General features: G+C 41.5%; 1 protein-coding gene across 4 annotated transcripts in view; it reads right to left on the bottom strand.

The window, feature by feature from the left end:
* The window catches only part of SPIDR (scaffold protein involved in DNA repair), a 349,427-nt gene that overhangs the window by 278,661 nt on the left and 46,392 nt on the right, over positions 1-24,374 (bottom strand). For all 4 annotated transcript variants that reach the window (XM_069957606.1, XM_069957607.1, XM_069957602.1 and 1 more), the window contains exon 6: positions 7,040-7,269. In XM_069957606.1, coding sequence (XP_069813707.1) covers positions 7,040-7,269 — 230 coding nt within the window. The remainder of the gene's footprint in view (positions 1-7,039; positions 7,270-24,374) is intronic.

Below are 24,374 nucleotides of genomic sequence, written 5' to 3' on the forward strand. Positions count from 1 at the left end.
TATATTACCTCTTGACAATACCTTTCCTTTTATTTTTTATTTGGGTACTTTATTGAATAACACCTATGTTTTGATTGTCAGATTGCGCTCTGACATTTCCTATACGGTTTATTTATACCAGCCATGTTTAGCCAAATTGCTGTTTATTGCATTCTTTTGCACTTCAATAAACTTGATATGTTTGACACTAAAATACATTTAAACATTTCGGCACATGTGGAATCACCGCAACTATTAAATTATTACATTGCTGATTTAACACTGTGATTAACGAAATTGCAAAAAAATAAAGAATACAAAGTGATCAAAAAGTCGCATACATGCAAGTGTAGTACTGATAAAAAGTACAGATCATGGCACAAAAAATTACCAAACCCTAAGCTCAAATAGCCCCATAGACCAAAAAAAGCATTTTTCTTTTTTTTTTTTTTTACACATTTTAAGTCCCCCCTGGGGGACTTTTACCTGCAATACTTAGATTGCAGCCAATGTACAATGCTATGCCATAGGCATAGCATTGATCAGTGTTATAGGTGTTCTGCTCATTGGGCCTGCCTGTGGCACGGAGGAAGGTAAGACAACTCCGGCGGTCCGATAAAGCGATCAGGTCCCTAAGGGTAAGTGACAGGGGACTGCACCTGTCACTTACACTTAAACTTACACATTAACGGAGCTTCATAGCAAAGGATGTACAGGTACGCCCAGGGTCGTCTGGGGACAGGCACCCATGGCGTACTGGAACGTCCCAGGTTGCCTAGGAGTTAAACACATTTAGTTTGTTTGTTTTTAAAGGTTTTAATTTTTAAAAAGCAGTAAAATAAAATAAAAGTTTAATCTAACTGACTTGGGGAACGTAGAAAACATGCCAGCTTTACTAAATGGCGAAAAATATATTTTTTCCTGCTTTGCAGCATATTTTATGGAAAATTTAAGCATATCACTACAAAGTACAATTGGTGTAGCAAAAATGGGTCTATAGATGAAAAAATGATAGCAATATGTTTGTTTTTTATAATCACAAGGCAGAAAAAAACAAAAGTGCAAAGATGAAACATGGCTGTGACATGAAAGGATTAAAAAGGTATTAAAGAGAAAAATATTTTAAAGTGAGAAGTCTCTCGAGAAAAACAAGAATACAGTGCAGGCAGGCGGTGGGTGGACCATAATAAAGACTGCATACTTATCAGTCCCAGACCCCACCAGCATCCTCCTGTAATGCCACGACCCAACTAACAGATTTCCTGCTCAGCCAGTTAGTGACTGGGGTTGGACACTGCTGCAGTCACTGACTAGCTGAATGGGCAATCCATCAACCAGTTCAGGTACTTTCACCCGAGTCGTGATGTACCAGGAAGTGGGGAGAAAATGTAATTACAGCGGGGTCCGTGAGCCTGTTGAAACAGCGCTGCAGGGGTAAGGGGAACGGTGAGTATACATTCTTTATTATGTCCCCCTCACCCCCTGCCTATACAATATTTTTTGCCAGAGTTGTCATTTTGCAAGTCCAGTGCAAGAAAGCTATATAGATTTGTAAATAGCAGCAGTAACTAGTGGCTGCTGTAAGCCCTAGAGGAAGCAGCTGAACCTGTCACTGGTAGCCAGTTTGGCCAATAGTGCAAGTTGTATGGCGGCCTCCCAACTCCCCCGATCTCAGTGGAGTGAAGGGTCAGGCATGAAAGATTTTGAGTACCTGACCTTTTTGTTTTTGGGGGGAAAAGCTGTTGCTGTTGTAGTCTGGCAACAACTTTCCTTCCCCTTTCCATAAGGAACACATGAATGTTCAGATGTGCCTAGCATTCATGCGTATGGGGAGGATTGGAGATGTAACTGTTGACAGTTACTGAAGGTGTATGGGCACTGTTTAGCAATATTTTTAACATGCCATCAAAAGTCATAATCTACAAATCCGTATCCAGTCTCAGTGTTTGATGGGTCAGAAGAAGTGCAAAATGGCCATCACCCATTGATCTGCTGTTGTCCAACCACAAGCCTGAATTTTATGTTTGAATGTCTGCATCAGTAAAGCCTTCTTGCATAGACTGGTAGGTTCTTGCTGAATTTTCTTTTTGTTGGGGTGTTTGATGTGTTTTATCTCAATGCAGCTAAGGAATCCCTTGCTGACGGCTGTATTTCAACCCACCTATAGTTCCATGGTCAGAATAATAAATGCAAGTTTGATCTCAGACAATCACTTATTTGGAACCATTTATCATCAGTAATAGCTGTGCATACTTTGGTTTATCTACCGCATCTCCACGGTTTTATTTTATTTTTAAATTCACCTTGCTCTTTGTTCAGGTTACCTGGTTTATATGGATATTATATTTTGTATGTGGTGATTGGGATTCATTTTGTAAGGTTTTCTTTTTTTTTTACCTTAGCTGCCTCCGCTGCATTATCTCAAACATTTCCATTCTCCAGACCAATAAAAATCTAAAAAATTTGGAAGCTACATGCCGGTTTTTCAGTGAGATTCATGGCAAAAAACAAACCCCACAGGAGTGGGACAGTGGGTTGCCGGACTACACAGCAGTGCAGAAGGTACAGTATGTATGCACTGGTTGTGTGAGCTGGAAACGGACCGTGCTTTCAGTTTTTCCCTGTGCTATTGGTCACACATCTCCTGTTTACACAGGGAGATGTGCGGCCAATAGAGATAAATTTTAACGCAACACAAAAAATGTGATCAGCAGAGGATCTGGTGTCTTCCCGCTCCTCGGCTGTTTGCTGACACTTTTACACTGGCAGATTATCGGCCGAAGGGCGTTTCTAGCAACGCTTCTGGCTTATAATCGGCCTATGTAAAAGGCCCTTAAGGGTAGTAGGCCAACAACCAGCGAACAGCACAGGAAAAAGAAGCAATTAAGTAAAGGTGAGTGCCTTCCAGGGCCTGGTCAGTGAACCAAAATAAACTATGTAGAACATGGAATCCAAGGCAGCACTTCTAAACAAATCTTCCCTCTACTCTCACTTTCCAACGTTTCAATTACACACGTTTTTCAAGCAGTGAAAGCCGAGAAGTGTCAGAGGTGGCTAGGGGGAGCAGGAAACACAGGGAAAAGGCTGCAGGACACTGGGGATCCTGGACACATAAATGTAAACTTTTTTTCTTTTTCATGCAAAAGCAAGGGCTGCATGGACCTACTAGGCACAGTAAGCGAGTATCTAGCAGATCGGTGCTCGCTTACACTGCTCATTGGGATGTGTAATACAGCCTTGAGGAAAGCTCCAAGAGAGAGGTAGTAAGGGACAGTTTAAACGGAAAAGTGGTGGAATTTCACAGCGGAACTATCCGCCGCTTTCACTCCTTGTGAACTGGTCCTAACTGTAGCACACATGGTACAGTTTGTATATCATTTTCATATTATTTTATAAGCATATAATTATATAAATGTATATATTAGTTGCCTAGCACAAAAAGAAATCCTTCATGATCTAATTCTGCCTCAGTAGCACAAATTACTAGAGATGAGCGTACCGGGTTCGGGTTCGAGTCGATCCGAACCCGAACTTTCGGTATTTGATTAGCTGGGGCTGCTGAACTTGGATAAAGCTCTAAGGTTGTCTGGAAAATATGGATACAGCCAATGACTATATCCATGTTTTCCACATAGCCTTAGGGCTTTATCCAACTTCAGCAGCCACCGCTAATCAAATGCCGAACGATCGGGTGCGGATGGATTCAAGCATGCTCGAGGTTCACTCCTCTCTATCATTTACCATGGTCCACTCATCACTGTAATAAAGTAGAAACCAACTTTTCTCTGTCAAACAAGACCATTCGTGCACACCAGACGCTGACACACTAGCCAGGCCAGAAAGACAATCACACAGCAGGCAGTCGCTCACATCTTGAAAATGGTATACAGCTCACACGAGCACACGCCACAGACACACTCATCCCAAGCTGAACACACGTCACTGTCATGCCAGGCAATTACCTTACAGGCTCTTACGCCAGAAACCACTCTGCTGCTATTTATAGCACACATGCAATAGAAACAAATGTATCCCATTTCTGTGCAAAGGACTCAGACTGCACAGGTCCCTTCCTATGTTTGGTCTCTTTACTTGAAAAGAGAAAAGACCAAATATTAGCCTAAGCAATTATGGACCGCAGTTTGAAAAAAAGGGAGACACCTAGTGGCCACATGTTTAAAGCGACTGTACCCACAATCTGACCTCCCCAAACTGCTTGTACCTTCAGATAGCTGCTTTCAATCCAAGATCTGTCCTGGGGTCAGTTCGGCAGGTGATGCAGTTATTGTCATAATTTAAACTGGCAGCCCTGTGCCAAACTGGCGTGGCCTAGATTGTGTATGCATTAGGCTGGCACAACCTCTCTGTCCCTCCTCCCCACCCTCCTCAGCATTAGGAATGCTCCAGGCAGATTGTCTCCTATTCATCAGCTGTGTGAATACTGAACATGGGCTGGCTCGTTAAGGCACCTGTGCAATGTTCAGACAGGAGAAAATGTTCCAGTGGCATTTCTAATGATAAAGAGGGTGGGGAGGAGGGACGGAGGGGTGGTGCAAAGTTAGGGCACATATACTTTAAGTCCCGGCCGTTGGGCATGGGGCTGCAAGCTTAAAAATTGTTTTTTTAGGACAATAACTGCATCACCTGCTGAACGGATCCCAGGACAGATCTTGGATTAAAAGCAGCTATCCGAAGGTACAAGTGGTTTGGGGGGGTCAGATTGTGGGTACAGAGTTGCTTTAAGGTTTATTTAAACATAGAAAAAGGTAAAAAAGAAATAGGTTAAAAAAAATAAATAAATAAAACTTGTAAATTACAAAGCTACTTGCAATGACAACCCTTATTGATAATTTATAAAAAATTGTGACAGTGCCTCTTAAAACTGATATTGTCACTCCCCTTTCCATATAAGGAGTTCTCAGCACCCTTCTTAAAGCGTAACTTCTTAGCTTTAGAGCCAAATGGAAGGCAGAAATGATGCATTTATACTTTTCTACCTGTTGCTTTACAGCTGGGTAAAAAATACAACTCCCATCATTCAGACAGCAAAAGGCTGTCCAGGCATGATGGGAATTGTAGTTTTGTCACAGGTATAGAGCCACAGCTTTGGTAATACTAATGTAAATATTTGATTGAAAAAGGCTTTATTACAAGGTGACCGCAAGGGGCCACATGAATAATCTAACGATAATTTGTGCAGTCCCTCCCACTCGATGTCTCTCACATCATCCCTCTCCCTCTCATCATACCCCTCCTCATCATCCCCTCTCATCATACCCCTCCTCATCATACCCCTCCTCATCACTCTCATCATGCCCTCTCCCTCTCATCATCCCCTCTCATCATCCCCCTCTCTCATCACCCTCATCATCCCCTCTCATCATCCCCCTCATGATCCCCTCTCCCTCTCATGATCCCCTCTCATCATACCCCTCTCTCATCACTCTCATCATCCGTTCTCCCTCTCCTAATCATCCTCCCTCTCCCTCACATCATCACGCTCATCATCCTTTTCCCTCACATGATGATGTGAGGGAGAGGGGCAGACAGAGGTATAGCGATCTGGCCAGGCAGGAGACATGACATGGGCAGCGCTGTAACCCGCCAACACTGGCCGTGCCCCCCCCCCCCGGCGCGGATCGCTGACCATGTGTGGCCCTCTAATGAGAGTTCTGCTAGCTGGCGGGCAGGCGAACAGCAGACATGTCGGCAGCGCGATCCGGGGGGGATGGGGGCGTGTCTGTGTCAGATAGCAGCCATCCGGGCGGGCAACAGCACGGGCAGTGATCCTGTGTGTGCTCGTGTGGGGAGGGTGTCGGCTAACAGCGATTCGGGGAAGGGGGGAAGTTGGGCAGTGTCGGGCGGTTTGGGGAATGGTGTCTGCTAACAGCGCTGCGGGCAGGCAGACCGATCGGAGAGGGGGTCTGTCGGCTAGCAGCGATGCGGGCGGGCAGACTGACCGGGGGGGGGGGGGGGGGAGGGATTTGGGGTGTCGGCTAACAGTGATCCGGGAATCAGGGCGGGCAGACCGATTGGGGGGGGGGGGGGTCAGCTTATAGCTATCCGGCCGGGCAACAGCACGGGCAGACATGAGGGCAGCGATACAGGAAGGTGCCCAGTGAAGGGGAAGGGATAAAGGCAGGGGGGCGGAACCGGGGCAGACCTATATGGAAATCCGCACAAAGCTGCCGCTTAGGCAGAGTACGGATTTCTAGGAGACCTGGACAGAATTGCACAAGTAACTCACAGCTCTGAGGGGACATTTAGACACATATATTTCAAAAACGGTTCAATATTTCTTATTACAATAAATTGCTAAATTTCTTAACATGACCTAGGCTAACTAAAAATAAATAGAAAAAAATATTTTATAGTTGCGCTTTAAGCTTATATTGTGGACATTTCACATGTAACTGAGGATTTCTTTGCGGTCTCTTCCCTCAAAAATGCATATTATTGTTGGTGAACAGTGCCATATGGGCAGGGCTTAATGGCAGTGGAACCCCCATATCTCTGCCCACATATAGACGCCATAGCCCTGCCCCCTCTATCATCATAGGCATCTAGGCCCCTCCCCAGTGTCATCAGAATGGGCCTACCTAGAGGCATAGCCCCCGTCCTCTCTATGACAGCCAAATTAGAGGGGACGGAGCCTAGGCCTCTAGGGTGGTCCATTCCAGTGGCCTGGGGAGCGGACGCCTAGACTGTGATGATGTCAAGGGGGGGGGGGGCTACAGTACCAATGTGGGCAGAGATATGGGGGTTCCATGGCTGTTAAGCACCACCCCTACTGCACTGTCCACCAACAATAACATGCATTTTTGAGGAGAGCGACCACAAACAAATCCTTTATACGGTAAGATATGAAATGTCCATAATATAGGCTTAAGACTGGTGCCGAGAACTCTTTATATGGAAAGGGGTGACAATATCCCTTTAAGAATTTCTGAAAAAGTAGAATTACTTCAGTAGTATAGACTGATTTATATCTCAAGCTCTGAATTCCTCACAATAGGAAAACAATAAATGGTTATAAGGGAACTGCAAAAGGAAAACCTACCTTAGAAAACGTTTTTTCTTCTTGGCAGAGTCTTCTGGAGTCTTAAAGTTTACATCTGCTTTCTTTTCTGGTGTTTGGAGAAGAACCTGTGCAGTTTTCAACCAGTCACTTGCTGATTTCCCACTAGAGTTCATAGCATTTTCATCACCTAGTGACACATCTGTCCTAGGAGCTGGAATAGTAGGTTCATCAGGTAGATCATCGGAAGAATATTCAACAATATCCACAGCCTAAAACAAAAAGCAACAAAGAGCCATAAACTAAGGAACGTTAAGATTGAAGATCTGTATCAACCATGCCAGTTATTTCTTTTGGATACCTGCGGAAGGCATAACACAAAAAAGCAGATATAAAGACCTGCAAGGGGTCAAACTTAAGAAATACAGTTCATGTAGCCATACAGCAATAAAAGGGAAAATACCCATGTAGGAAAGAGAAAAAACATGCCCAGAGACGGAGGTGCCAAAATCTGGTGCAGGTTCTAACTACGTATAAACAACGGCCATTATTTGGCACTCAAAACAACGGCCGTTGTTTTAAATGAAAAATTGCATTGAAGTCTAAGGACAATGGCCAAAAATAAATTACAAGATTATTTTGACGGTTGTAGCCAAACAACAGCCACTGTTCAATACATTGTGTGAAACAACGTCTGTCTTCTTAGCAAAACATTGCATTATGAAAAACAAAGGCCATTGGTTTAACTGAAAACAATGGCGGTTCTTTTCATAAAAAGTATGGTATGTTTACATTTATGAAGTAGATGAGCGAAAATTTAAACTCTTTAATCAGCGTTAGATGTTATGGGTTTTTGTTTCTAAGAAAAGACTAAGTTGTGAAGGTCACTTAATTTACTAATTTTTGCAACAGATTTTTTGCGCAAATAGACCTTTAAGGAAGGTGGTGCAAAGGAAAAAGCTGGAAAAGCTGAACATACGCTAAGCAGGGATGAATCTTTTGACATGTCAAAGTCAGAAGTCTTTTTTTTACATGACAGCAACACATTTAAGAAAGGCTCAAAAACTCAAAAGCAAACTAAACATGGCAGTACAACCACAATAATTAATTATAATAATAATAATTATAAAAAAGCAGTGCAGGAGCAATGAAGCATAAATGTCCTGTGCCCTGCTCTTCAACCCCTTTCTATGCTGCAGTATATACAGTATGTGACAAAAGCAGGGCACAGGACATTTATGCTTTATCACTCCGGCACTGATGACCTCCACCCTTAGGCTTTTCTCAGGCTAACCTCAAGTAGAAAAATGTGCTGCACTCAGGTGCGGAGGTCCTCAGTGCAGTAGAGATGAAGCAAAAATGTCCTGGGCCATGCTTTTTAACCTTTCTATGTTGCAAAATGTAAACTACATTTGTGACAAATGCTGCAGCACAGAAAGGGTTAAGGAGCAGGACACTGGGGGCAGGATACCAGGGGAGGATGGACAGGTGCCGGGCCCGCACCTGGTGGGAGGGGCTGTGCTTATATATATTTAACTCTAAGGGCTCTTTATAAGTACTTATAGTTAAATACAGTGGCATACAGAGCAGAAAGCCATTGGCTCATTGCCCTGACAGACACTCAAGGCTATACGCAGCATTTTGCCTGATGCTACTGTTTTCTTCAGCTCCCTAGCGCTGGAGTGACATGGCTTTAAGGGCTTTAAAGAGAAGAAGATGCCAGGGGACAGCCCAGGAGCCAGGTGAGCATGTGTTTCTTACTTTTTAGAAAGGGGGGTGATAAGCAGAGTAGGGCACATTAAAGTTTTACTGCACAATGTTAACGGGTTAGTAACAAAATCACACACAATCTAGTGATTCAGAAAGGCAGTTTTACTGTATATGGTACAAAATCTAAAAAGAATTATGTTAAAGTCAGAATAACACTGCATTAGACCTTGGTAGCAGTCACTTTGTTAGATAAATACTAGGTTTAAATGAAAGAGATACATTTCGCCAGAACAGACTCATCCACAGCATTATATGGAAAAAAAAAAAAAAAACATTTTTAGAAATCAGCACATTCCAAACTATTAACTCCAGGAAAACAAATTCCACTGTTCTTCCTATACTGATTTATCCGACAATTATTCATATAAAACCTAATTTAGGCTTCTGTTGCAATATATTCCGCAAATTACCTTTCTTAAATACTTAACCTCAGTTTGAAGGGACTTCAGATACAATTCCACAGAAATTCCAGGCAAGAAGAAAAAGCCTCTGAGACAGACCTAATATTTACTGTATTCAAGACTCATTTAATGCATTCATGCATGACAGACAACTACTGCTGCACAGATGTTAGGATCATAAATGTATAGAATTATTTCTAGATTTTTCCCCTTTTTTGGTAAAAAGAAACTCATGTTATACATGAGTTTAAAGCATGTAAGGCATCAGATGAGAAATAAACAAATGTGGGATCTTCTGCAAACACCTTTTTTTTATATACCAGTCATGGGGCACAGATTTACTAGGATGACATGATAAAAAGTATTATTTGACTGCTGTTAGGAATTACAGTTCTAAGTAGAGATAGGCAGGTTCTTGGCCAGCCAATACTTGAAAGATTACCATGGCTTAAGTTTGGAACTTAAGCCATAATGGGCAAACAGGCAGAACTGGACCATTGGACATTGAGAGGAAGTGGCCTAGTTAGATGAATCACATTTACATAATTTAAACAGAGAGGGGTTTGTGTTTTCTTTACCTCAATTAAGGGGGGGGGGGGTTTCACCTGCATGTACTATAGCAGGGGTGTCAAACTCAGGCCCTCTAGCTGTTGCAAACTACAATTCCCATCATGCCTTTGGCTATCAAGATAATATGGAAATTGTAGTTTTCTGCTAATGCTATAGAAAGAAGAGAAGTCTGCATAGACCAGTCATGTTAAACTCTGGCCCGCGGGCCAAATCTGGCCCTTGGTGCCATCATTTTTGGACTGCCGGGCAATTCAGAGTTTTAAATACATCTGGCCCGCCATGGCTACTACATAAGCGTCTATTGGGGGCAGGCTGGCTACTATTTGAGACTATTGGGGAGGGCTGGCTATTATATGAGCCTACTGGGGAGTGCTGGCTACTATATAAGAGACTATGAGGGAGGGCTGGCTACTATATATAAGACTATGGGGGAGGACTGGCTACTATAATAGACTATGGGGAAGGGCTGGCTACTATAAGAGACTATTAGGGAGGGCTGGCTACTATATTGGAAACACACGGGGGCTGGCTACTATTTGGGCACTATTCGAAGGGTTGGCTAATATGTGGGGCAATTTTTGGGAGATTGGCTATTATATGGGTTGGGGTGTAATTGTGTCATAGTAATTCATCATGTCATTTATCATAGTGCACGGGGCTGGGAGACGCACACCACTGACAGTACTAGGAACACTGAATGCTGCTCTGACAGTGCCAGCGGCATTCGGGTTTCAATAATTATCAAGGTTGGCCCGCGACTTTGTCCAATTTTTTTATTTTGGCCCACTGTGTATTTGAGTTTGACACCCCTGGCATAGACGCATGATGCTCTGGGCAATATTTTGCTGGAAAAATGTTGGTCTTCGCATTCATGGGAATGTTACTTTGACAAATACCACCTACCTATGCTGCTAACAAAGTACACCTCTTCATAACATAGGTATTACCTAACTGCAGTAGCTGTTTTTTGTAGGGTAATGCTCCCTGCCACACTGCACAAAGTGTTCACAAATGACTCAAGGAACATGACAAAAGGGTTTAAGATGTTGGCCTCAAATTTCCCCAGTTCTTCCGTTGGAAGGATCTGTGGGTTGATAACATTTTTCCCATGGTTTGTGCAAATATCTTGGTTTTTATTAGCTTTGCAAATAAAGTGTGAAATAGAAACCTTTGTCACTGGAATTTTTCTGGTCTTCTTTCGACAACAAAGCAGTTTTTTTTTTTAATTATGGAGACAGATAGCCAACGCTCAATGGTGTTCAGCCCTGTTCTTGGTAAGGTTGTGACCCTTCAGCGTGAACATATTTGGCAACTTATCGTTCTGGCTTGGAAATTCCCAGGTTATCGCGTTTCTTCAAACATCAAGCTCACTTTCTACAGTGTTTACTTATCATTCATTAAGTGCGACAAACAAAAAGAAATATCCTCAGTTTTACCCAAGTAAAAACCAGTTCTTAGTTTACTGACCGATGTACTGTAGATACCAAATGTAACTATACTCTGTCAACCATAAATTACCTTACGTAAAGGAACATTATTACTTTGAATGCAACAAGGAAATATCAAATCCCTAGGCGGAACAATGTCATTGTCCATGGCATTGTTTACAGCAGAAGCACATATTTCACAGCTTATTTCTTGTCCTTACATGATCTTTATTACTCTGTACTAAATTCAGAGGTTGCAATATAAAAAACAAAATCAACTTACAGTATAAAGGATGGAAAGCATTTTATAGTTAAAGGGATATCCCCCCCAAATTATTTTTGCATTAATACGTTGCCCACCCATAGCTTTCCATCTTTCCAATATCAATGTATTATGGATTCTGCACAGTTTTGCTGTTATCTAGATGCATTCACCCGCACCAAACGTATAGAATCATCAAATCTCAGTCTACTCCGACAATGCTTCATGTTCCTGGCCCCCACCCTCTTTGTCGGGATCACATGTCCTCTGTCTCTTCAATGGGCTAGGTTAGCGCTTCTAACCCAGTCCACTGAAGTGAAGGAGGACACTGACGGGGGTGGCTGCTGTTAGAGAGAGAGACAGTGATCAGTGCAGCTGTCACTGTCTTCCTCTCTAACAGCAGCCATCCCCGTCACCCGCACCATGTGCCCCCCCAGCCCCGGAGCTCACCCAAGCCCGCCCGCACTGTGCCCCCCCCAGCGCTCACCCGCACTGTTCCCCGCCCCCACAGTGTGTCACTCACCTTAGCTCCGCCACCCGACTCTCACGGGCTCTAGGGGGGGAATACCCCTTTAACTATACTGACTCTATACAACAGACATAATAAAGTGCTTATACCCAAATGACATGCACAATTCAGGATCACCCATATCAGTCCAATAGTAAGACCACTCTTGTCATGGCTGCTTTACTACATAATTGCGCTTTTTTATGGAACATCTTTTTTGATAAGGACTTATTCACACCAGGATCTGTACCTAATTTAGAAGATATGGCTGGACCAATGTATAAAACACTTTCTGCCTTTTGTGTTAACCATATTCCTCATAGATTGTCAGCTCTTGTGAGCAGAACCCTCACTCTCTTTGTCTGGATAATTTGTGTGCAATTTAGTGATGTCTACGTTTTTGTGTATAGGAACACTCACAATTGTAAAGTGCTGCTGAATATGCTGTTGCTATATAACTAAATATTTTATTATTCTTATAAAATACACTGCTCCAAAAAAAATAGAGAACACCAAAATACCACATCCTAGATCTAAATTAATGTAATATTTCAATTGCAAATCTTTATTGATTACATAGTAGAATGTGGTGAGAAAAATAAAATATAGAGATGATCAATGTAAATCAAAATAAATATTAAATGGAGGTCTGGATTTGAAAGGATACTAAAAATCAAAGTGGAAAATCAAATTACAGGCTGATCCAACCTAAGTGGAAGCATGGAAATATGCCTGGGCTTTCTTCTGATGAACTAGCAGACGTCTTCACGAGGAATCTTCTCTCAGACATGAATAAAAAAAAAAAAGACAGGCCAGTCCAGTATCATTACCTTGATCATGCAGGAGCTACTGACATCCTGTCCACTGCACCCACATACGGTCTCACAAGGGGTCTGAAGATCTCATCCCGGTACCTAAAGGCAGTCAGGGTACCTTTGACTAAGACATGAAAGGTTGTATGGCCCTCCAAAGAAATGTCTCCCTACACCATTACTGACCCGCTGCCAAACCAGCCATGCTGGAGAATGTTGTAGGCATTAGAACGTTCTCCACAGCGTATCGAGACCCTGTCACATCTGTCAAATGTGCTCAGAGTGAACCTCCTCTTATCAGTGAAAGGCACAGAGTGCCTATGTAGAATCTGTCAATTATGGTTCTCTTTGGCCAATGCAAGTTGTTGGGCTATAAGTACTGCGTGATTACTTAACGGGAATCTGTCAGCTGTAATTCATGTTCCAAACTGCTGACACTGTTAGATAGCAGTTAGGACAAGGAGACACGTTACCTTTCATGTATCTGTCTGTGCTTCCAGAATACAGAAATTTTTTAATTTTTTTTGAAAAAAAAATAGTTTTATTGAGGTATGTTTGTCAATAAATACAGCATATGCATATACAAAATGCACAATCCAGAATAAAGATACAAACAAGAAAAGTTTTGAACAGTCTGCTGTTGTCTATATAAGAAGCGTCCAAGGGGGGGAATCACATCAACATCCAAACGAGAGCTTACTCCCTGTATTGAAACAGAATTGGCACAAAATATACAGACATTCCCAGCCCTTAAAAACACCTATATATCGTATACATACCCTCCCACTAGATCCATTCCTAGATCTCATATATTGGTTAGAGGAATAATTTGTAGAGGAACACCATTGCCCCCAGACTTTATTAAACCTTTTATTAAACTTATTAAAGTACATTCCCTCTCTTTATAAGATACATATTCATAAGGCAACATTAAGTTGACTAGCGTTTTCCACTTCCGTACCGTGGGTGGCCTACTGTCCAGCCACCATATTGCGGATTTCCTAGCCATAAATAATACCTCCATCTAAAATATTCTCTGGTGGTGCAAGCAGTGTTCCTCGTCTAGGATACCAAATAAGCAAATCTTAGAGAAAAAGGCTTTTATTCTATAGAATGAAGTCAAAAAGCTCCTGAAGAATAACAAATTGTGACACCTCCTTACTCCCTCGCCTATACCTGACCTTTCTTTGGGACTCCGCTTTCAGAAGTCAATCTTGCAGCAGACCAGGAGCCTGGAAAAACCTCTTTGACACTGAAAATTGTTCAGTGTACAGTATTAGTAAGTGTACTCACAGCACTCACTGACAGCAGTTCCCTGTGTTCCTCAGAGCTAAAATCACACTCCCCTCCTCCAGGCTGGGCTGCCCTGCTCTGCGGTGAATCTACTCATAAGATGGAAGGCATAGAGGAGCATGTGACCATGCCCCATCCCCAAGTGTCCACCATAGGCATATACAGGTTCAGTGGTGGACAGTGTGTGTGGGTGTGTGGGTGGGTGGGTTACATGCTTCTCTATGTCAGCCATCTTATGGACAGACTCAACATAGAGCAGGACAGCAAAGCCTGGCGGAGGGGAGACTAATTTTAGCTCTATGAGGTACACAAGGAGCTGCTGTCAATAAGGGCAGTGAGTACAGTTACTAATACTGTACCCTGAACAATTTTACTATTAAGTGGCCAACCACTTTAATAACAACTCAGAAGTCTCATTTATGTACCAACCTTTTATGTGGCACAGTATTAAATACTTTTGAAAAACCAAGATGTACGATATTTAGCGATCCACGAGTTTTAACTCCTTATACCAACTGATCAGGTTAGTTTGACAGGAACAATACCTCAAATCCATGTTGATGTGGAGCTATACATTTTTTTGTATTGGTGGATTTTGTATTTAGTAGATCTGCTATGATTTGGAAGGTGAGGGAGACTTCCTGGGTCAGAGTACAGTGCTGTAGACCACGTTATGCAGACCCTGCCCCTCCCCCACTGCCGCTCCCACCCAGTACAGGGAGCTCTTAAACCAAATTACAATTTAGAATTTTGCATGTGCAGTACGAATATATATATATATATATATATATATATATATATATATATATATATATACAGTGGACGTGAAGAGGTTAAAGAACATTTGGTTTTACCCTCTTTGGCAACGCGCCATTTTTTATTTTTTTTTTTAACATATTTTATTATTTCCCGATAGCTTTTTAATGCTTCTTCACTGCCTTCCTGTTTTTATTAGCTGAATTGCTCTCTTTTTGTTATTTATTACCTCATTCACATTTTTTATTCAACCACATCGGCTTTCTGCTGTTCCTGTGCCCTTAATTTCCATACAGTATATACTTCCCATAGTGACAGAAAGATTTCCCAGTCAGTGTCTGTAATGTTATTTTTTAGGACATTATCCAAATCTATAATGACAGTTTCTCTAAACTGATCGAAATTTGCCTTTCTTCCATTCAGTGTTTTTGTGGCTCCTGGACAGAACTCCTTACTAAAGGAAAAAATAAAATGTATTAAATATGTTTACCATTTCCTAGGTATCCCTCAACCTGCTTTTTGTTAATGTTAAAGGAAAAGTCCAGTGAAAAAGTATTATATTGCCCCCCAAAAGTTATACAAATCCCCAACATACACTAATTATGGGAAATGATTATAATATAATAGATAGATAGATAGATAGATAGATAGATAGATAGATAGATAAAAAACAAAAATCAAAAATCCACGGCACACGGGCAATGAATGAAGAGAGCGGGTGCCACCCCAGCACTGCGGATCCACTAGTCACTAGTGCAAAATATTTGGAGTGCCGGTACCCTAATTTTGGACATTTAGATAGATAGATATATTTATTTGTATAGCGCAAACAGATTCCGCAGCGCGGAAGTGCTTTTTTTCCCTGCCCTTACTACTGCATCAAGGCTACACTTCCTGGATAACATGGTGATGTCAAGACTCGACTCCCAGAGCTGTTCGGGCTGTGGCTGCTGGAGAGGATGATGGCAGGGGGATGCTCTGTGTCCCTCCAGTGTCCTCTCTTCCTCTCCGGACTTCTCCTTTAAGTCAAGTAAGCCTCCACCCCATGTTAACTTTACAGTTTACATTGGGGTAGTTTAAGTCCCCCATAATAATGACATCATGTTGGCTTGGTGTCTCATCTATTTGCCTCAGTAATAGTTTCTGTTTTATTTGGCAGCTTATAGCAAACACTGAGTATATTATTATTCTCTCTGTATATTTCAAGCCGTACGGGCCCTACATTTTCATTTCCCTCTCATATATCTTCCTGCAGTGTGGACGAGTATTTACACACCCATCCCCCTTACCAATTTTTGTGATGGTTTGGGAATAAACTGTACCCCCTAAAGTTAATAGGCCAGTCAAAGCTGTAATTCAACCATGTCTCTGTTATTCCTCCTCTCTGGTATGTCATGTAGTACCTGCAATATTTGAACAATTTTATTTTGGAGGTCCTTGTCTTAAGCTTGCAACCTAAGTCCTTGAAATTATTTTTAAAGTCTCTAACTTTGTCATTAGTACCAGTGAGCATCATGACCTCTGGATCTTTACCAGCCCCTCCTAGCAATCTGTCAACCTGATCTGCAATGTGTAGATTTCCAGCACCAGGAAGGCAACACACTGTTCGGTGATCCTGGCCTTTGTGAAAAAAATATTCTGGATGTAAACTTACAGATCTATGTGCAACATCTTTTTTTCATACTATCATTTTATTTAGGAGGTACACATGAATAATGTAGTAAATCTGCATGTGTCAACTAAGGAGCATGAGTGCTACTTTATAATGGGACATGCAGGAGACTATAAAGATTACCCTATATATTCATAACATGTAATATTATGTCCTTTTTTTACCAAGAAGAGAAGTGCAGTTGATATTGACAATGCAAATGAGAGAAATAAAGCCAGAGTAAGGATTAGATGACTACTATTTTACGCACAAGATAGAATTACAAGCTGTACCTAGTGTTTAAGTCTGTCTCACCCATTTCTGTAAGTTAAACCACAATTTCTCTGGACAGTTCCTCAATTTAGAAGGTGGTGACACTGTAGTGATGCAACATGTTAAGCTTCAGATAATGTACACAATGACACATCAGATGAACTCAGGTCAACCACCTCTAGGCAGGAAATTGCAGTAGCCACTTCCTTGTGTGTTGGACAAGGAAGATGCTGGCGTAAGTAATCTTCTGTCCTTAGGCATACGAAGAACAAGGGAAGTGGGGATTTACTCTCTGCTCTTTACTGTCAACTATTTAGTAACACTACAAGAACATAGATAGACACTTTAAGTGCCAAAGGTTTTTTTTGTGTGTGTACACATTCGGGGGGCAATTAGTTACTGTTTTTGATGTCTAATTGTTGCAAGCAAATGTTGACAGTGCTGCACCAAAAATTGCAACTTTTTTTGGGGGGGTGAAAGCATTGAAAATTCCCCTATTGTGGTAAAATTGGCAAATCAATCATATTAATAAAGCATCTGGCTGTAGGTTTTGCACTTTTTTTTCAATTCAACAGGAAGCTCACTTGTTTGTAAAGGAGCACACTTTGTACTAACAACAAATTACGGTAAATAAATTTGAACCACCATTGCTGACAACTTTTAAATTATGTCACTTAAAAAAAAATATTTACTTGTGACACAGATATGTCAAAATTTCTGACTGGTTCAGACCGCACTGGGAAGTATGTGAGTGAGCACCTGTGTTATGGAAAACTTGGATGCTGCTCATATAAGTGACAGCCGAACAACTGTCCAGCCATCAGTTATAACTCACCATACCTATTCACCCCCCCCCCTCATTTTTGTATATTCCGTTCCTTGAAGGGATGATTAAATAACATATACAAAAATTAGAACGAAACAATGTAATAGTTTTTTGTAAAACACATTGAAAGTGAGGCGGGGGAATGCCTTCAATGCTATTAAATTTTCCCTTCTAATTTGTATATATTATTTAAACGTCCCCTGAAGGAACGAAATGCACAAAAATGAAAAACAGAAAAAGGAAATTTAACTCATCCTGAGTTAAAATTCCTTATGTTAACCAACTCCATCTTCGATTTGTAGGCATTGAAAGATGTTTGTTTCGAGTAACGCGGACCCAGGTATTTTAGGACTCGCTCAACTCTAGTGAGCACTCCATTCCCCGACTTCTCTGACCAGTCAAGTTCTATAGTAAGTCTATGGAGCCTGTGTCTGCAAGGAGCCGCACTGAACACAGAGCCAGGGAGCTGCATGCTTCTGCTGACTCGGTTTACAGATCAGTAACAGTCTGAACCCCAGACCCTACTTGATCAAAATGTCTGACATAGGTTTTCCACAAGGAAACATTACATACACTAGCTATAATCCACAACGTACATACATTCACATTTTAAGTATGTATATAATCTGCTCTTAACTTGAGATTTGATGGGAAAGGACTACAACTTTCAACAGTTATGGTTGTCATTTCAGATGAAGCTAAGGCTAGGTTCACACTGCGTTTTCAGCATCCGTTTAACGGATCCGTTTTTTTTAACGTCCAGAAAAATAGGGTCAGCAACGTTTTTTGATCCGTCTTGGTCCGCCAAAAAAAACGGATCCGTTTTTTTTTATAATGGAAGTCAATGGAAAAACGGATGCACACAAATGAATCCGTTTTTTGCAATCCGTTTTTCATGCGTTTTTTGCAAAAAACGGATGCGTTAAACGGATGCTGAAAACGCAGTGTGAACCTAGCCTAAGGGTGCCTTTACACAGAAAAATTTATCTGACAGATTTTTGAAGCCAAAGCTGGGAACAGGCTATAAACAGAGAACAGGTCATAAAGGTGAGATTGAGATTTCTCCTCTTTTCAAATCTATTCCTGGCTTTGGCTTTAAAAATCTTTCAGATATATCTCTTAGTGTAAAGGCAGCCCAAGTAATGGTCACGTTAGGTGAGGTTCACAAGGATCTCACAGCTGATAAGAATTTTCATCTAGACAGACCTGCCAGAAATCGTCATAGTCCCAAAATGTCAGGCATTTTCAAATGCTATATGTGTGTTGAATTCCTCTTTAAGAGACATGCCCCAAAATATATATAACCTTTTCCTTTTACATTCCTTTGCATTAGTACAGGACTACAAACCTGAATGTTATTACTTCCCTGACTGTAGGTTATAAAAGTACAATTTCTCATCCACTCCCTTTGTGTTCCGCTAAACAGAATAAACTACAGTATTTAAGAGACAGGCTCATGACTCACAGAACAACGTAAAGGTGTAAGAAAGTATGACATCCTCTATGACCATAAAATGTTTATTTTTTCCTACATTTCCTGCTTTAAATGATCAAGTAAATTTGTAATGACTGTCACCAGTGATTTAGAGAGGTCTAGGTTTGCTTTTCATAAAAGATGTTTTCAGATATTTATCAGTGCTTTTTAACCCCTTAGAGAGAGACACATTTTCCAAACATGTCATGCGTCACTTTATGCATTAATAACTTATACTTTTACCGATCTCTGTGATTCCAAGACAGTTTTTTCGTGACATATTCTACTTTATGTTTGTGGAAAATTTAAGCTGATACTTTTAGAAATTTTTTGTAAAAAAAAAAGTCCAAAAGGTTGTGAAAAAAACAGCATTTCTCTAAATTTAACAGTCTCTGCCAATAAGGAAGATAGTAATACTACAAAAATTATTAATTCATACCTATAACATGTCTATTTTATATTGGCAGCATTTGGTGAAAATGCTTTTGCTTTTTTAGGATGTTAGAGGCTGTTAATATTTAGTAGCAATTTTCAAAATTTTCATAAAAATTTCAAACTCAGAAATTGTTTAGGAACCAGATCAGTTTTGGAATATATTTTAGAGGCCTGTATACTAAACATCCTCATAAATCATCCCATTTTGAAATCTTAACCCTTTCAAGTATTCACAATGACATTCATAGTATTTTAACCCTTTAGGTATTTCACTGCAAAGTAAGTTAAAATTAGCAATTTCTTTGTAGAGATTCCAAGTTAATCCTCCGTTTCATCCCATACCAATTACCAACACCAATCCAACAATATCTGCGATTATACCGATGCTGGGCCCCTTTGGGGGTCCAGTGGCAGTTACACTAAACTGACAGCTATCAGTGGACAGTTTAGCTGCGGCTCCCGGTCACTGTTTGTGTAAACTAACCTCCTACAACTATATACTATTACTGACTGGTGCAGCTAGGGGTTAAATTACTAATAAAAATGTTATACTAGCCTCTCAAACAATGTAACGCAAACTCAAGCACACAACAACTAAAAGAGATATTGTCATTATATCTGTCATTTTTATATATTTCTTTGTTAAGGTTGCTTAGGCTGTCAGCCAATTTAGCAATGTCTGCCAGGATAGAGATTATTACTGAATATTCTCTGTTTGTCTTCTCTGCTCAGTTTAATGAATGAAAAACTAATAAACTAGTTTTTTTATCATGTATTTTATCAGATTGAGGGTGCGCAGAGAGCAGAGGCACGTGAGGAATTTCATTGACACACGGAGGCAGGCGGGATTCCGCGGCGGGTGCTCAGACGCACCATACCGCCTGGTTTACTAAGTGTGAACATACCCATACTAAATGAATGAACACAGCATCAAAGCTGCAGATCATGTATGTGTGAATGCACCTTAGGCTATGTTCTCATGCTATATCAACAGTCATTCCGCAAGAAAGGCTGTTGTTTAACACTACCTTCGGCCAGAATTAACGATCATGATCATTAACTACGGCCATAGTTCACATTAAACAATGGCCAATTACAGGGAACGGCTATTATTGAGACAGCGTCTGAACATCTGAACATAGAACACATAATATTCTAAATATTAATTTACTATGTTCAACAGCAAGCCTATTTACCCAATAAAGACTATCGGCTACAGGGTTTAAGTATTATACACTACTAACGTTAAAAATGGGGATGGGAGTGGCTAAAGCTGCTCATTTAAGGTTATTTTTGTGTATTCGATTGCATCAATGCTTGCATCTTCTTTAGTGCTTATTCCAGACCACAACACAGGTATCAGATGCCATTTTACGCTTGTATTTAAAGTGACACTGTCCCCTCCTTTGTGCATTCTGACATCTCTACACAGGTGTAAAGGGTAAATTTAGCACTTTTCATACCTTATTTTATATCATACGTCATGGTGCTTGTTCAAGTAAAAAGTCATCTTTTATCAACTGCAGATTGAGTTAAGTGGGCAGGGCCTCGCGGCATTAGCGCCACTTAGCCCCGCCCACAATGCCACAGTTGGCCCCGCCCCCTTTACCAGCCATTGGAACAGGCTGGCCGAAAGGTCTAGACCCCACCCCCTTTACGTCTGCCAACCAAAGGGCGCCAAGGGGGCGGGACTAACTGTGCCTTTGTGTGCGGGGCTAAGTGGCGCTAATGCCGCGAGGCCATGCCCACTTAATACAATCTGCAGTTGATAAATGGACACTTTTTACTTGAACAAGCACCATGACGTATGATATGAAATAAGGTATGAAAAGTGCTAAATTTACCCTTCACACCTGTGTAGAGATGTCAGAATGCACAAAGGGGGTGACAGTGTCACTTTAAAGGAGAAGTTTGGCTAAAAGTATTTTTTAATATGTTATTAATTATGGAAAGTTAGAGAAATTCCTAATATACATTAATTATGGGAAATGCCCATATAGTGTATTTCCATAAATGTATTAAAATCAATACATTTGGAGGGCACCGAGCAGAGAGGGAGAGGGGTGCCTGTGTATCTAACTATCTCTCCCCTCCCTCCCTGCTCGGTGCTGTGGGACACATATACACTGTACTACTCCTCCCATCATCTGCTCATAGTATGAGCAGATGATGGGGGAGTAGTACCAGGGTTATCCCCATCACCACCACCCCCTGTCGCCGCCAATGCTGCCCCTGTACTGCAGTTCACATCCCCTGCCGGGGACTGCAGAGCTCACCGCTGCTCCAGGTGATGGGGATAACCCCTGGTACTACTCCCCCATAATCTGCTTATACTATGAGCAGATGATGGGAGGAGGAGTACAGTGTATGTGTGTCCCACAGCACTGAGCAGGGAGGGAGGGGGGAGGTATTTAGATGCACAGGCACCTGTCTTCCTCTCTGCTCGGTGCCCTCTTAATGTATTGATTGAATACATTTATGTAATACTTTGGGGAGCTAGGACACTTGCTCCCTAAATATTCCATAAATATATTCAATCAATAAAGCATAGTATACATACATTACATACTTTACATTCACTTCTATAGGCACAATACAGCACCATAGACTTCTATATATAGTGCGCCCCCTGCTAGACACTCCATTAGAATTACAACTAATTTGTGACGTCACGTTTTTTTTTACTGAATCTGAAGCCTCCGTGATCTACTAAATTAAGGGAAATAGCAGTATATGTGTATTTTCCATAATTAATGTACATTAGGAATTTGTCGAACTTTCCATAAGTAATAACATATTAAAAATACTTTTTGGCTGGAGTTGTCCTTTAAGCCACAGTTACTGGCCTGATCGCAAGTTTAGCTACCTAAAATTACATGTGCAAGAGGAAGTGCACAAAGCCACTGGATTTCACCATTGCACCTCTGCCAGAGACTTGAGTGGAGACAGTGATGGACCAGGATTAAGCTGAGGGTTAGTATAATGGTTTTAGGTTTCTTATATCTATTATCACCTGTCCCTCTGATTTTTTTTTTTTTAATAAAGCTTTAAAACCTCTTTCTTTTCTGAGAACACTATTGATGATGTACCCAGACAGCCATGTCTAAAGTATTGCTACTCTGCTCGCTCTTACAGTGTTCCCACTTTTCTGGGAGAAAGCATAAAAAAATTATAATTTATGGAGATCACATTTGGCAATATAATTTATTTTGAATCCTTTGTTGTTTTAGAGGATAAGAATTATAAATTACTGCACTGTTTGGAAAATGGGAATATACTCCTCAGCCCCATCTTATATTGCCTGTCAGAAAGCGTGGCTCATACAGGGACTGCTGACAGTGAGGCTAAAGGGAAGGCTTGGCCATGCTGATTAATGCTGCAGGAAGCCAGACATGGAAATATAAACCTACTGCTACTGGACTCTCCAAGCAAGAACAATACATAAATCAATATGCAGAAAGAAAAGGTTACAGGAAATAATAATTCCAGATACTGTTGCTCTGTTTTAGAGTTGAGTTTGTTTTTATATAGAAAAAAGATTTTTGATTTATTCTAAACGGAAGTTCCTATCTGGATAACCTCTGCCCTTATTTCCTGTTACATCATATGGACTTCATAGAGGGTGTAACCCATGAGGCGCCTCTTGTATAAGCCAGAGTGGGGACCTATCTATAACCAGTGGCTCTGTGAGGGACCATGGGAGGCGAGTATAGCTACAGTATGGAGCAGATTTTGTTTTCCCTGGACAACCACTATATAGTCAGTGTGAAAATCAGAGGGCTTGCTCAGACCCCAATCTGTGCCACCCAGGTCCACATACGTTGGGAAACTTACAAAATGACCTGCCCAAGTAACCCAGCGTGGACAAGCATGGGCCCCAATTATGCTTAAAGGGGTAGTGGGGCGCTAAACAATTATTCACTAAATAACACACATTACAAAGTTATACAACTTTGTAATGTATGTTATGTTAGTGAATGGCCCCCTTCCCTGAGTTTCCCCCCACCCACGCTAGACCCGGAAGTGTAGTTCATAACTGTGCTTAGCCACTCGCGGCTGAGCAGCTGATGACGCGGCAGAGAGCAGCCGGCACGAGGGACGGTTGGAGCAGTTCAGCCGCCCGCCCGAAGATTACATCATTGTCACAAGATGGGGGACGGGGACGACACAGATCAGGTGAATATAGAGCACTACACTTCCGGGTCTAGCGTTGGGTGGGGGGAACACGGGGAAGGGGGCCATTCACAGACATAACATACATTACAAAGTTGTATAACTTTGTAATGTGTGTTATTTAGTGAATAATTGTTTAGCGCCGCACTACCCCTTTAAGCATAGTCAGCTGGTGACTACATTGAACTTATTTTCCCAAGCATAGCCGAGTTGGCTGGTACTAAGGCCGCCTTTACACAGACAGATTAATCTGACAGATTTTTGAAGCCAAAGTCAGGAACAGACTATAAACACAGAACAGGTTATACAGGAAAGACAGAGATTTCTCCTCTTTTTAAATCCATTCCTGGCTTTGGCTTCAAAAATCTGTCAGATAAATCTCTCTGTGTAAAGGCGCCCTAAGAGGCAAGGTTTGCAGCACATTTCAGGCCAAGACAAAACTCTGATTCTAATGGAGCCGCATCACAGAGGGGAGGGCGTTTCGTCACCTTGGGGGCCGACAGGTATGCCTCCAGTGCTTTATGTCTGGTTGATGCTTGGTAACAGACTACAACCGTGCCCGAGAACTGGGTGGCAGTTAAAGGACTGCGGCACCAACATCCCCGTGCTGGCGCTGGTCTGTTCATGTAAAAACCCAAAAATAGCAATGTACCTAGTGGTACATTTCCTTTAAAGAGTACCTCTTATTAAAAATAACTTTTGGCATAGGCCATCCGTACCATTCACTCCTTGGCCGCTCGCTAATT

This window comes from Dendropsophus ebraccatus, chromosome 2 (assembly GCF_027789765.1).
Source record: "Dendropsophus ebraccatus isolate aDenEbr1 chromosome 2, aDenEbr1.pat, whole genome shotgun sequence".
NCBI lineage: Eukaryota > Metazoa > Chordata > Amphibia > Anura > Hylidae > Dendropsophus > Dendropsophus ebraccatus.